Source organism: Prionailurus viverrinus, chromosome B2 (genome assembly GCF_022837055.1).
Source record: "Prionailurus viverrinus isolate Anna chromosome B2, UM_Priviv_1.0, whole genome shotgun sequence".
Classification (NCBI taxonomy): Eukaryota; Metazoa; Chordata; class Mammalia; order Carnivora; family Felidae; genus Prionailurus; species Prionailurus viverrinus.
In genome coordinates this window covers 122,358,826-122,372,530 of record NC_062565.1, presented here as the reverse complement: position 1 = coordinate 122,372,530, position 13,705 = coordinate 122,358,826, and the positions used below count along the sequence as shown (strand labels likewise).

Below are 13,705 nucleotides of genomic sequence, written 5' to 3'. Positions count from 1 at the left end.
AAGTATGGTGACCTCTTGTATCCAGGTTCTCAACTTTACCATATATATTCATTTAAACAGTCCTTTTTTCTGCCTTCTGAATCTTGAACTAATTCTTAAACCAAACATGTACAAGTTTGGGAGTGTCTATCATGTCCCTACCTGGGCCTCAAAGATGAAAGCTACACAAGCTTCCTGCTCTTATTGGGCACACAGTCGGCTTCATTAGCAGAAACCAGTTTGGGAAATAACCTGGAACGCTGGCGTAGGTCACGAACTCACGCTCCAAATTTTTGTTCCAAATCGACAAAAGGTAGGCGCTGGGATACCCGCCCCCTGAAGCCCCTGTCAGTCAACCTGTCTGTGGGCGGGGCACGCCCAAGAGCTTTTTTTTTCGTGAGCATAACTGCGCATGCGCCCCGGGGAGGCGGGTGACCCTGAGAAGTTGCTGTCGCGCAGTGCGCGGCTTAAGACGTAGCGCGTGCGCAGGAGCTCAGCGCAGAGGCCTGCCGGAAGCTAAGATGGCGTGTGTGTGTTGTCCAGGCCGCAGTTGGCGCCTTATCAGTATCTAAGCCGTGTGTTTTGTGAGGGGCTGTGGCAAAGGCCCGTTCTCCCGCCATGGCCCGGCATCGGAATGTTCGAGGCTATAACTACGATGAAGGTATGTGGCAGGGTCTTGCCGGGACGTCATTGTCGCCGTTCCAGCTGGGATTCCAGCCCGTTGGCATACACTTTGATCTGTGAGTTTCTCGTTAGTGGTGCCAGGGTGGAATTCACAGCAGGCTCAGTTGGAGAAAATAACAGTTCATCTGAATGCCAGCGAGTGGCGTTGTTTTATGTCGTGATTTCTGCCCTCTGGGATTGGTTTTATTTTAGGGCAGGAGAGGTGCTGCACGTCGTCCTATGGGGAGGACATTTGCGGAGGTTGGGATTCGGTGATATTTGTGCACGTCACCTCTCCCTCCCATTGTTTCCTCCCAGGTCGGGTACACAGTTGCCTCCTTCTAGGTATTCTCTTCCGACCCCACTTTAAAAAATGCCCACGAAATGATGCTCGCTTGTAAAAGACGGATTGATTTCATGCTTACCTTCAATTGTTAGGCTGTAACTATTAGATATACATGATGAATCTTCTGTGTTTGTTCATGCATACATTTTGTGTAGAACCTGGCTTGAGCTAACTGAACTTAGGTTGTATGAGTTTCAAGTTAAATTGGAAACTTAGGAGACGATAAAAAAGATATTAAAACGGCCTAATTCATAAGTGGATCAGATGATCTTGAGGTGTATACTCCGTTCTTGGTTGATAATGCTCAATATAAATGTTTTTTGGAATGGGAAAAAAAGCAACTCTAGAAGCAAGGGGGCTCCAGAAAGTACTTACTGATTTTTAAAAATGAAATAAAAAATGTGCATATGAATGTTCTCTAGGAGTTTAAAAGGAGTTAGAATTAGTTTAGGATAAGTGCATCATCTCCTTGTAGTAGGAGGTAGGCATCACCAAGCATCATACAAACTAAAATTATAAACAAATATGAAGGACTGCAAAAAAGGAGTTAAGACCTGTTGCTTTTTAAAGTGCTAATAGTCTAAGTGTGCTTAGTATGTTAGTGGTTGTTATTGGCACTGTCAACAGATTATTCTAGAACATCAGTATGCCCTAACCATAGTGAAGGGTAGCTAACACCCTGTACTGCATTTGGAGATTCGCCTCGCCAGCCTGGCACATGTTAGGTTCCTGGTGTTCACTTCAGAGTGGAGGTCGTTTTAAGTGTATGCAGTGGATTTATTGCATGTGGATCGCTGCTGCCTGAGAGATGACTTTAGGCCCGAGACATAGTTTTGCAGTTATGACAGGAAAAGTATGGATAGGCCTAATTGCAGTGTACTCATTTCTTCAATAAGTATGCATAATCTCTTCAGCCAACATTAATTGAGTGCCTATTCTTCATTAATTGGGTGCTTGGAGTACTGCTCCAAGCTTTGGGGAAAAATAGTAAGATGTTTGAGGGACTGTAGAGGGGGAGATACACAAGTAACCGATGATTCGAGTATGACATGCTACTACAAAAAGTACTCCCAAGATGCTGTGGGCGCTACTACTTAAGTGAGAACACCTTATTCCCGAGTGGGTTGGAGGAGTTTAAAGCAGGATTTCTGTGTGAAGGAAGGCTTCCTGGATGAGAGGTGCGGGTCCTGTGGGAATGAGTGCTAAATATCTTTTCACCTGGGCAATCCCAGGTCAGGTTGGTTTTTTTGGTCTTGTTTCTTTGGAACAATTGATGATGTCATAAACAAGCTGTTCCTGTAGCATGGGAGGTTCCTCCCCATTTCCTGCTTATAAAAGTTCTACTCAGGGGCGCCTGGGTGGCGCAGTCGGTTGGGCGTCCGACTTCAGCCAGGTCATGATCTCGCGGTCCGTGAGTTCGAGCCCCGCGTCGGGCTCTGGGCTGATGGCTCAGAGCCTGGAGCCTGTTTCTGGTTCTGTGTCTCCCTCTCTCTCTGCCCCTCCCCTGTTCATGCTCTGTCTCTCTCTGTCCCAAAAATAAATAAAAATAAATAAAAAAAAAAAAAAAAAAAAAAAAAAAAGTTCTACTCATTTTAAGGGTCCAGTTTATTCCTCTTTTTTTTTCCTAGTTAATGTTTCCTTTGTATTATTTTCAATAATAATTTGAAAATTCTCAAAAGTAATATAACTTTATTAGAGTATGTGCTTTAAAACCTATTGGTTCCTCAAGTTAACTCTCACTTTGTTCTTCTCTGTTGTTTGGAGAGTACCTTACATGACTGCCTTTAGCTAATGCTCAATTAGCTACTAATTTTTAATTTTTTTTTTAACGTCTATTCATTTTTTGAGAGACAGAGACAAAGCATGAGCGGGGGAAGGGCAGAGAGAGAGAGGGAGACACAGAATCCGAAGCAGGCTCCAGGCTCCGAGCTATCAGCACAGAGCCAGGTGCCAGGCCCGAACCCACGACCTGTGAGATCATGACTTGAGCCTGAGCCGAAGTCAGACACTCAACTGACTGAGCCACCCAGGCACCCCTCAGTTAGCTACTAATTTAAAAGTGCCAGGAGGGCATAGTCCATTCTTTATTGTTCTGTTTACTCTGTTGTTACATTTACTCCAGTAGCTGGTAAAATGCTTTATGTGCAGTAAATATTACAAAATTTTGTCAAGGAAAAGAACCACTTTACAAAAATCCTAGGACAGAATTCTCTTCATCTTTATTTATTTATTGGGAAACAGAGTGCTAGCGGGGGAGGGGGGAGGGAGGGAGAGAGAGAGAAAGGGAGAGAATGAATGAATCCTAAGCAGGTTCCACCCCCATCTCACAACTGTGAGATCTCTTGACCTGAAGTGAAATCAAAAATCAAGAGTCACAGGCTCAACCGACCGAGCCACCCAGGTGCCTCTCTCTTCATCCTTTTATATTGTGGCACTGTTGGGGCACCTGGGTGGCTCGGTCGGTTGAGCATCCGACTTTGGCTCAGGTCATGATTTCGAAGTCCATGGGTTCGAGCCCCTACCCCATGTCGGGCTCTGTGCTGACAGCTCAGAGCCTGGAGCCTGCTTCGGATTCTGTGTCTCCCTCTCTCTCTCTGCCCTTCCCCCGCTCATGCTTTGTCTCTGTCTCTCTCTCTCTCTCTCTGTCAAAAATAAATAAACTTTATATTGTGGCACTGTTAGGGTCACTTTCAGTTGGAAAACTAACCTGGTAAAAAAGATTCTTGCCTTTAATGTCTAATTTTGTTTTTGTTTTTTTTTTTTTTTGTAAATGACTCATTTATAAGTTGCTAACTTAGGATTGTGATCTAATAATTTATTGACTGGTACATATTTTTATCCAATAGTTGTATTTGTCTAATTTTTCTTTGCCATAAACATTTGGTTTCAGCATTTGAACATGCTGTTCCTGATACATAAATACCCTGAGAAACTAGGTACCTATCCTTTGGAGTTAGTTTCAATACTACTTTCCTGGGGATCTTTCTCTAGCCACCGCACTTCCAGTTCTGTTTTTGTTGTTCACGTGTGTGTTCCCAAATCAGTCTATATTTCTCATGTCTCAGACACTTGTCATATAATTTTTTAATTGCCTGTTTTTTGTGTTTGGTTCCTGTTAGAGTTTAGGTTCCTATAGATCTGGGAATGTGCCTGTCACTCACTGTTGCCCCTCAGATATCTTTATTAGTCCTTGGCATAGTCTATCATGTGAATAAATACCTTTATGTAAATATATTTATGTTTCTTGGAGGTTTTAGTTTTAAATTGTTTGATTCATTACTTTGTAATAAAACAAGAATTAATTTAGTTCCAAACATGTGCTAGGTAGTTGGCTAAGACAAAGCCTTGCCCAGAAGGAGCTTATAGTCTCGTGGAATGACATAGATGTATAGTGCTTTGAAGACAGACAGTTGGAGGAGTGTGCTAGAGAGTAAAAGTGGTAGGGGGCTTGCTGCTCTACCAGAATGGTCAGGGAAGGTAGTTGTCAGGGAAGATGTATGCAAACAGGTGACATTTGAGCTGGAACCTTAACTAGGAAAAAGAAGCAGCTTTAGGAAATCTGGGCAAAGTGCATATTCTGGTCACTAGGAAAAGAAGTCCAATTAGCGTGAACAGAGCACAAGGGAGTTTAGGATAAGATGGTTTTTATAGAAATTAGCTTGACGTGAAGAAAATCTGTTCTCATGGTCTGATTGTATACCCTGTGCTAGTCGATTGTATGGGAAATAAATGCTTAGGTCATAGACAGCACTTGGTGAAAAAAAAATGAATGGATGGCTTATTTCAGGTTTTAACACCAGAGAGACAATTCAAATTTGTGGCCTGTGGTGTTATCGTTTTTTGATTGCATAAAGTGAAAACTTGGAAAAATTTTAATGAAACCTAGTTAGCTTAAAAAAATGAAGAACTGTGTATATCTTTAAAAAAAATTTTTTTTTAATGTTTATTTCTGAGACACAGAGAGACAGAGCATGAGTAGGGGAGGGGCAGAGAGAGAGGGAGACATAGAATCCAAAGCAGGCTCTAGGCTCTGAGCTGTCAGCACAGAGCCAGACGCGGGGCTCGAACTCACAAACCATGAGATCATGACCTGAGCTGAAGTTGGTCGCTCAACCAACTGAGCCACCCAGGCGCCCCAGAACTGTGTATGTCTTTATGCATAAAGTCAGTAAGTACCTACTTTGTGGATAAAATTTTTAGAATTTTTTGGAAAAGCAGACATTCCAAGTTCCTGTAATTTTGAGGGATGGTTTAGTTTGGAGAAAGTTCTGATGCTTCCTTGTTAATAACTAAGAATATAAAAAGAACTTGTAAATAAATTTATCTTTTGTGTTTTTATTATAGATTTTGAAGATGATGATCTCTATGGCCAGTCTGTAGAGGATGATTATTGTATTTCGCCATCAACAGGTATTTGATTTCCATTATTTGGGGGTTTAAAAATGTTAAGTAAGTATCATTGTCATTCTAGGACTAGAGTGTTCCATAAGGCTATGATATTATGTAATGTTTAAAAGATAATTGTATGTTAACTTTTAAAGGTGTATAAAATCATTTCTTTACCTAAGAAAAGAATTTAAAGTATTGATTTCATCATTTAGCTTTCAACAACAATTTGAAGAAAACTTTGAAAAGTATGTTTTTTCCAAAATTCTTTGTAACATGCAGTTAATCTAAATTTTACTGAAATGGTAATTTAGTCAATAATGAAAACCTAAAACTTTTGAAAGGAGATAGCAATTAACTTTATATACTCAGGGATCTCTTGAATATTAGAAACATTGAGGTGTTACACATAGACTACGTTTCATATAGTACTTCAGTTTACTGTTATATAGTTTGTTAAATAAACCAAATATATGTAGTTCAGACTTCTGATGGAGCCAAAGAGTCATGTAGAGCTCATTTTTCAGTAGGACTGGGCATCAGTTTGTATCTCCTGCCTACCTGCTGAAAGAGTTCTTTGTCACTGTATAAAGAAAACATGAAACATTCATATATTCTTTTCAGCAAATACATAATGTTCGACCAGACCTTTTCTCATAATTTCCCTAATAATATATTTGTCTTCAAACTTCATTCTGTTCTATAAACAGTTAGTTAAAATGCCCTGCTAAATTTTACTATGCTGTGAAAGGGTAAAATTAAATACAGTTAGGTACAACATAAGTATAATTCACAGCACTCATTCTCGACAAGTTTAAGGGCTCTATATTAAGGGCTTAATATAATTAACATTCTATCAAAATCCACTTTGTCTTTAATCCCATTTAGTGTCTGAAGCTGCCCTGTAGACCTGTACCTGCTTTAATCTCACTTTCAGTCTCTGATGACCAAATATGTCCCTTCTGACTTTTTAGAATTCCTCTTCCCCATAAAGCAGAGATACTCCACAACTTGTCTTAGCACCTCTCCTTATTCCTCTGAAATGCATCTAGCTCTTGATTTCTGCTTTCCTCATTTAGCCTTACTACTATCAGGGCCTTTCCAATCTTCCTCTAGTGTTACACACTTACCATTCAGGATCCTGTTAGGAGATAGAAATTGTACCAGTCATTTTGCCAGAGAGTATTTATTTATTTATTTATAATGTTTGTTTATTTTTGAGAGAGAGAGAGAGAGAGCACAGGCAAGGGAAGGGGAGAGAGAGAGAGAGAGAGAGAGAGAGAGAGAGAGAGAGAGAGACAGAATCCAAAGCAGGCTCCAGGCTCTGAGCTGTCAGCACAGAGCCCGACGCGGGGCTGGAACCCATGGACTTTGAGATCATGACCTGAGCCGAAGGCAGACACTTAACTGACTGAGCCACCCAGGCACCTCTGCCAGAGAGAATTTAATACAAAAAAATTGTTAGCTAGGTTTTAGAGAACAAAAAAATGCAAAAAGGGCGAGCAAAGTGTCAGGGAGGCGGTAACTTCAGGAAACATTTACAGTTCTGAGTTCCTGGAGGAGCACGTGGGCGAGGTCAGACCCAACCTTTTTGAAGCTCCTGGAGGTGCTTCTAGCTGGAACTTAGACCTGTGACAGGACGGTGCTGCTTTGCTTCTGAAGTTCAGAGGAGGGGCTGTGGAATGGAGACTCAGACCTCAGAGGAGGGGGACAGTGCATGGCTGGTACCGGTGCCTGCAAAAGGACCTTGTGAACCTGGGATTCAGCCTTTGCAACAGGGAGTTCTAGTCAGCAGGCTGGTCAGGGTGTCTGAGGGATGTGGGCAGGGGCACACTGAAGCTGGTTCTGGGAGTTTTGGGAAAACTGCTAACTGGTACTAACTGCTGTTACTGCAGCGTGCAGTGTTGCTGGGCAGATGGGGCATGGACAAGAAGCAGAAAGGAAAGGAGCACGTGTCTTCCTCTTCTGACCTTCCAGTCTCCCTCTAGCATCTCCCCATTGGCTGATCCTAAAAGGGAGCCAGCTGTCAAAGAAATGAACTTCCTAGAGACTGCAACCCCAGCATCACAAAGCAGAGTAAAGAAGACTGGGTTACAAGCTCAGAGATGGCTTAATCATCATGCCTTTAGAGCTCCTTTGCTGGGATTCAAGACCACATTTTGTAGGGATGAAGGATAAAAGAAATTTCATTTTTTTCAAGGTACCTCTGAGACACTTGCCATTTGCAGTGTTAAAAAAACTTCATGGGTTAACCCTTTGGGGTTCCTACGATATACTGTCACAGTTGACTAGGTGATAAAGTGATATCTGGTAGCATTAACTTTATCACTCATATTTTAAGTGCAGTGGAGAGCATGGCATGTTCATGAAACTGAGAAGATGATGTGAGTGTGATAATTAGATTGGAGTATTTAATTTTATTTGAGAGAGAGAGAGAGAGAGAGAGAGAGAGCAAGAGCGAGAATGCGCACCTGAGCAGGGGAGAGGGGCAGAGGGAGAGAGAGAGAGAGAGAATCTTAAGCAGGGGCTTGGTCATGGGACCCTAAGATCGTGATTTAAGCTGAAATCAAGAGTCAGACACTCAACCAACTGAACCACCCAGGTGCCCCTAGATGGGAGTTTTTTAAAAAATCTCTTACGTAGTAGAGACTGGATTGAAGGTAGTACATTAGGGGATGTACATAGATTAGTTTGGAGATGGGTTTATTAATCTAGAGGAGATGAAGATATTTGAGGACAGTGTTCTCAAAGTGTGGTCCAGGTACCATCAGCATCACTGGGGAATTTATTAGAAAAGTAATTCTTGGCCCTGTTCAGAGGGGGGCATAGCTGCTCTTTTATTTAATAAGCTCTCCATAGTCTGTTGATGTTTGCTTTGAGAATCAAAGTTTAGGACAAGGGTGGTAGCATTCGATTTGGAGATAGATTCAAGAGATACCTTACAGGAATTAAGGGCTACAGGATCTGGAAGTTGGTTGAATCTGGCTTGCACAGTGTGGAAACCTTTATAGAGAGAGAGACTGCTGAAAGACATCTTAATCTTGCAGGTTAACACATTCATTTATCTAGGCTTATCTGGGTAACGTATTCTTGATCTCGTGTAAGGAACTGATGGCATACCACGTCAGGCATTCAGAGGGTGTTTTTTTTGTGTGTGTTCATGGCCTCGCTTTCTTGAGGTCAGAGTTTATCCCTTTGTCTCTCATAGGTCTTGACGGTGTGTCTTGTGTGTGGTTCATTTTCAGGATAGTTTTACTCCTTGAGTTACTTCTGTACTATACACCAAGAAGTCAGTGACTTTATTGAAGTGGGAGGTACAATGAAGTGGTTTTGAGTTTTTTCTGTGACAAACTGTGTTTTTAACAAATGCATGTGGTTTGGGGTCTTTTAGTTTTTCAAAACATGTATGCAATAGTGATGTTAGATCAGAAACTTATTTTTCTTTTTTAGTGATATATTTTCCAAGTGATTTTCAATAAAAAATGAATAGTGTTAGAAGGATGCTCTGTTCTTAAAGAAGCAGCCAGTGTCATTGAAGAGCTGATCATATTCATGGTCTTATGAATTCTGATAATTGAGTGATTTTTATCAATTAATAGGAATTTTTCTAAAATTCATCAGCACATGTATGTTTTTGAACTCTAGGTAGGCTCCGTTGTCCTGATGGAAAGGGAATTTCTAAATGTTACAGCTTTTTTTCCTTTGGAAAGATTGACTTTGATATTGCGTGTTGAACATAGCCAAGGAATTGAGGATGGCAAAAAGAGCCTACATATACAACTTTATTTGAACAGTTGTGGGTTTTGTTTTGCCTACTGTAACTGGAAGTGTTAAAGGATAAACTGAGGCATATTGCAATTAGTAAGAATTTATTCGAACAAACACCAGTTTGAATCAGGCAGCTCCAAACTGGAAGTGGTTATGGTCCCCCCACCAGATTGGACTAAGGGGCAGGGATTTTATAGAGAAGATAGGAAACAAAGCAAGGAAATTATTTGGTTGACTATAGCTTAAAGGTTGCATTATTTGAGAAAGCCTAGTTGGATTTTTGTGATTGGTGGTTCTTTTAAAAAATTTTTTTTAACGTTTATTTATTTTTGACAGACAGACAGACAGACAGTGCAAGCGGGGGCAGGGCAGAGAGAGATGGAGACACAGAATCCGAAGCAGGCTCCGGGCTCTGAGCTGTCAGCACAGAGCCTGACTTGGGGTTTGAACCCACAGGTTGAGTCGTGATATCATGACCTGAACCTAAGTCTGAAGCTTAATCAACTGAGCCATTGAGGTACCCCTGATTGGTTGTTCTTCTTGATCCTCAGGCTTAGGAGTTGACTCTGGCTTAGTTTTCCATTTGTTATCAAGGCATTGGAGCCACTTAGTCAAAAGGCCTCCAATGATTGCTTAAATAGTAGTATTCATTCCATTCCAACTCAGAATCTTTATTAAGCATCAATTGATGTGTAAGAAAAAACCAATTCTAATAAATTTATGAATTAATTTGGCATAAGGAAGTATGTTAAATGTCCTCTTCAAATGTGCCACAGTGGTATGGAGGGTGGAACATTAGTCCTGCCTGAAGGGTCTGGGAAGGCTTCTGGAAGGACTGGGACATTTGGGAGGAAGAATGGCATCTTAGAGGAAACAGTAGTGCTTGAGCAGTGGCCTCTATGTGAGGCTTATTTGAGAACACTCATTTGCAGCAGGAAAGAGGGCTGGGAACGGAAATAGGCAAATTCTGGAAGGCAGTTTTTAATTTTTGGTGTCAGCTTATTGGAGGTTTTTGAATAAGGGGTAATATTTTTGGAAAGAAACTGATGACCATATACAAAGTGGACTACAGGGGGATTTGTAGGCCAGTTTTTCCTAACTTTCCCTGATATCAGTCATCTGGGAATAATATAAAAATACAGATTCCCTGGGGGTACCTGGGTGGCTCAGTTGGTTAAGCGTCAGACTTGGGCTCAGGTCATGATCATACAGTTCACAAGTTCAGGCCCCGCTTTGGCTCTGTGCTGACAGCTTGGAGCCTGCTTCTGATTCTGTCTCTCTCTCTCTCTCTCTCTCTCTCTCTCTCTCTCTGCCCTTTGCCCACTCGTACTTCGTCTCTCCTTTTCTCAAAAATACATAACACATTAAAAAATACAGATTCCGGTCCCGTTTCCAGCATCACAGAATCAGAACCTCCAGAGGAGGAAGCTCAGGCAGTTGCATCATTAATGAGTGCCTCTTACATGATATTCAATTTAAGGTGTTTAGGGAACAATTTGAGGCAGTTTAGGAGTCAGGTTTTGAATTCTTTGAAATGTCATATATGTTTAAATGCCTTAAGTTTTAAAAGTAATTATGGGTGTTCCAATTTTTCAGAAAGCATTTCCATCAAAGTTTGTGATTTATTTATTTATTTATTTATTTATTTTTTTTTTTTTCAACGTTTATTTATTTTTGGGACAGAGAGAGACAGAGCATGAAGGGGGGAGGGGCAGAGAGAGAGGGAGACACAGAATCGGAAACAGGCTCCAGGCTCTGAGCCATCAGCCCAGAGCCCGACGCGGGGCTCGAACTCACGGACCGCGAGATCGTGACCTGGCTGAAGTCGGACGCTTAACCGACTGCGCCACCCAGGCGCCCCAAGTTTGTGATTTAAATTTAGAAAAGAATAGTATTTTGTATTTATCCTTTTCTCTCCTCTTTCTTTCTCTTTTTATTGTATTTCTTGCCTTTTGGGTTCTCACTTCAACTTCAGAGATTTGGACTTTTTTTTCCCCACTAGTAGCTATTTTCCCTGGGGACTTTTTCTACCTTCTTTCCCGCCCCAATTCCCAGCAAATCCAGCCAACAGCATTTCTAAAACAGTAGCCACAGTGTAGGTTTCTGAGTTGGATTTGTGTGTAGATTGGGGATAAGAATCCATCCGCCTCCCCCCCCCAGAAAAAAAATAGTTCCTCTGAGGTTGAGTAGCAGCCTGGATATTGACAACTTCCTTTTCCCTGTCAATTATTTCCTGAGTGAAAATTGTTGAGGGAATTATCTGATTTTTTTCCTTACTTAATTTTTGATTTTCCTTAGGGTTTTCCTCACAGTTGAAAGACAAGAGAAGAAGTTAGGGAAAGTATTTTTTTTTGTTACTTTTAGGCTAAACTGAGCAGTTTATTACAGCTAGGAAAATAATTTATAAATTACCAGGCACAAAGTGGTCCAGTTTACATTTTTTAGTACCCCAGTTATTATTAATTAATTAATTACTTTAATGTTTATTTTTGAGAGAGTCAGGGAGGGGCAGGGAGGAAGACAGAGGATCCCCAACAGTCTCCATGATGTCAGTGCAGAGCCTGATGTGGGGCTTGAACTCATGGACTGTGAGATCATGACCTGAGCCAAAACCAAGAGTTGGATGCTTAACCAACTGAGCCACTCAGGCATCCCACCCCATTTCATTATAATAGCAGTGCTCTATTCTCCTTGTACTAGAGGGAGATAAATAGGGGTATATATGCAACATAATATGTGTATTGTTAAATAAAAAGGTTTTTTTAATGTTTATTTTTGAGAGAGAGAGAGAGAGAGAGAGTGAGAGAGAGAGAGACAGAGCATAAGTAGGGGAGGGTTAGAGAGAGAGGGAGACACAGAATCTGAAACGGGCTCCAGGTTCTGAGCTGTCAGCACAGAGCCCAACATGGGGCTTGAATCCAGGAACCATGAGATCATGACCTGAGGCAAAGTCAGACACAACGAACTGAGCCACCCAGGCACGCCCATAATATGTGTATATTTTTTTTAATGTGTGTTTATTTTTGACAGACAGACAGAGCATGAGTGGGGGAGGGGCACAGAGAGCAGGAGACACAGAATCTGAAGCAGGCTCCAGGCTCTGAGCTGTCAGCTCAGAGCCTGATGTGGGGCTCGAACTCACGGAGTGTGAGGTTGTGACCTGAGCGGAAGTCAGACGCTTAACCAGCTGAGCCACCCAGGCACCTCTAATATGTGTATTTTTTGAAAACCTTAGGGTCTTCAGAATTGTATACAAAAAATAACAGAACTGGGAAAAAATAGGATCGTGACAGATCACTCAGCCTGTAAAGTACTGCAAAAACAGTAATGAAAATGCTTGCACATTTGAAAAGATACCTTAACTTCCTAATAAAGAAATATTCCAGTAACTATAAAACTTTAAATTTTTAAAAAAGGTAAAAGCTTAACAGAAATGTGAGAAAGAATTAAACTAACAAGTCATGTTGCAAAGGCAAAATGCTCACAGATCTCGGAGAGTCAAGAAGCAGTAGGCATGCACAAAACAAGTCACAGGTCCTCCAAACTGAGCCTAGAGGAAGAATGTGGCGCGCTCTGGCTTTATGGTACGGTCACAGTTACGGTGTAAGCTGTGGCAGACGTTACTTTGTACCTGCTGCTTTTAGGTGATGATGCAAAACATCGAAGTGGGGGCAAAATCTCACAACCAAAGCAACTTGAATGTTTTACCCTCATCGTTCTCCTGTTTACCATTTGGTGTGAGTAGGTTGTGTTAAGGAAACACGCAGTATGGCAGAATAGCCGCACTCTCTCTCTTACTTGTTCTCTTTGTCCCAGGTGTCTTCCACCTGCTCCTCAGTTTTTCTGATGTTCTTACCTCATTTTGTATAATCGCGCCAGTCTTCGGTGACTGTGCCTCTGTAGCACTCATCTGTACTACTCATTTGGCTCTTAAAATGCATCGTTACGTTTTTTTCTTTGCTTTTACTACTAATCTCTAAGGCCATCGTTTATACAGTCTATGAATAGATATCACTTATGCCACAGCCCTCTGAGTAGGGGTATTACACATAAGCCATAGCATTATCTAGTGTTTGTATGTGCATTATTTATATGCATTGGTTATAGACTTTATGGTTAGTTTCTCTTTCTTTCATAGGTCATGCCTTCCTGAAAACATGTACAAAGGTTCAATGTGGGAACACTAAGCAGTAGACTTAAGTGTTATGTGCTCTTCCAGAAAGCTAAATACTATAAAATCCCTAGGAACACTTTGCGTGTAGAATGCTGTATTTCTACCCTCTGTCTTTGTAACTTTCTATCTTTCTTAACTTATTCTTTAATTATATTTCTTCACAATTGAACACAAGCTGCAGGAATTGAGGTCAGTGGGCATCCAGCTGAGGTGGAAGAGTCAGCCCTGGGGGCGTTCATGATGATTTTTCTTTTTTGCTCACTTATATTTGGTTGATGATACGCAGACATATATTGACACTTTCATACTTTGGCTTTCCTCCTTTTAATGAAATATACAATACCAGTTACACATTGAGGGATGACACTGAGTGCTATAGAATGGCACAG

The 13,705-nt window shown here is 41.3% G+C and overlaps 1 protein-coding gene across 2 annotated transcripts in view; it reads left to right on the top strand.

The window, feature by feature from the left end:
• The first annotated feature begins 419 nt into the window (after positions 1-419).
• Positions 420-13,705, top strand: part of HBS1L (HBS1 like translational GTPase) — an 87,668-nt gene continuing 74,382 nt past the window's right edge. The window contains exons 1-2 of one of the 2 annotated variants that reach the window (XM_047858301.1): positions 420-640; positions 5,333-5,398. In XM_047858301.1, the coding sequence (XP_047714257.1) occupies positions 598-640; positions 5,333-5,398 (109 nt within the window). In that variant the 5' untranslated portion in view covers positions 420-597. The remainder of the gene's footprint in view (positions 641-5,332; positions 5,399-13,705) is intronic. The other variant, XM_047858300.1, reaches the window with a different exon arrangement.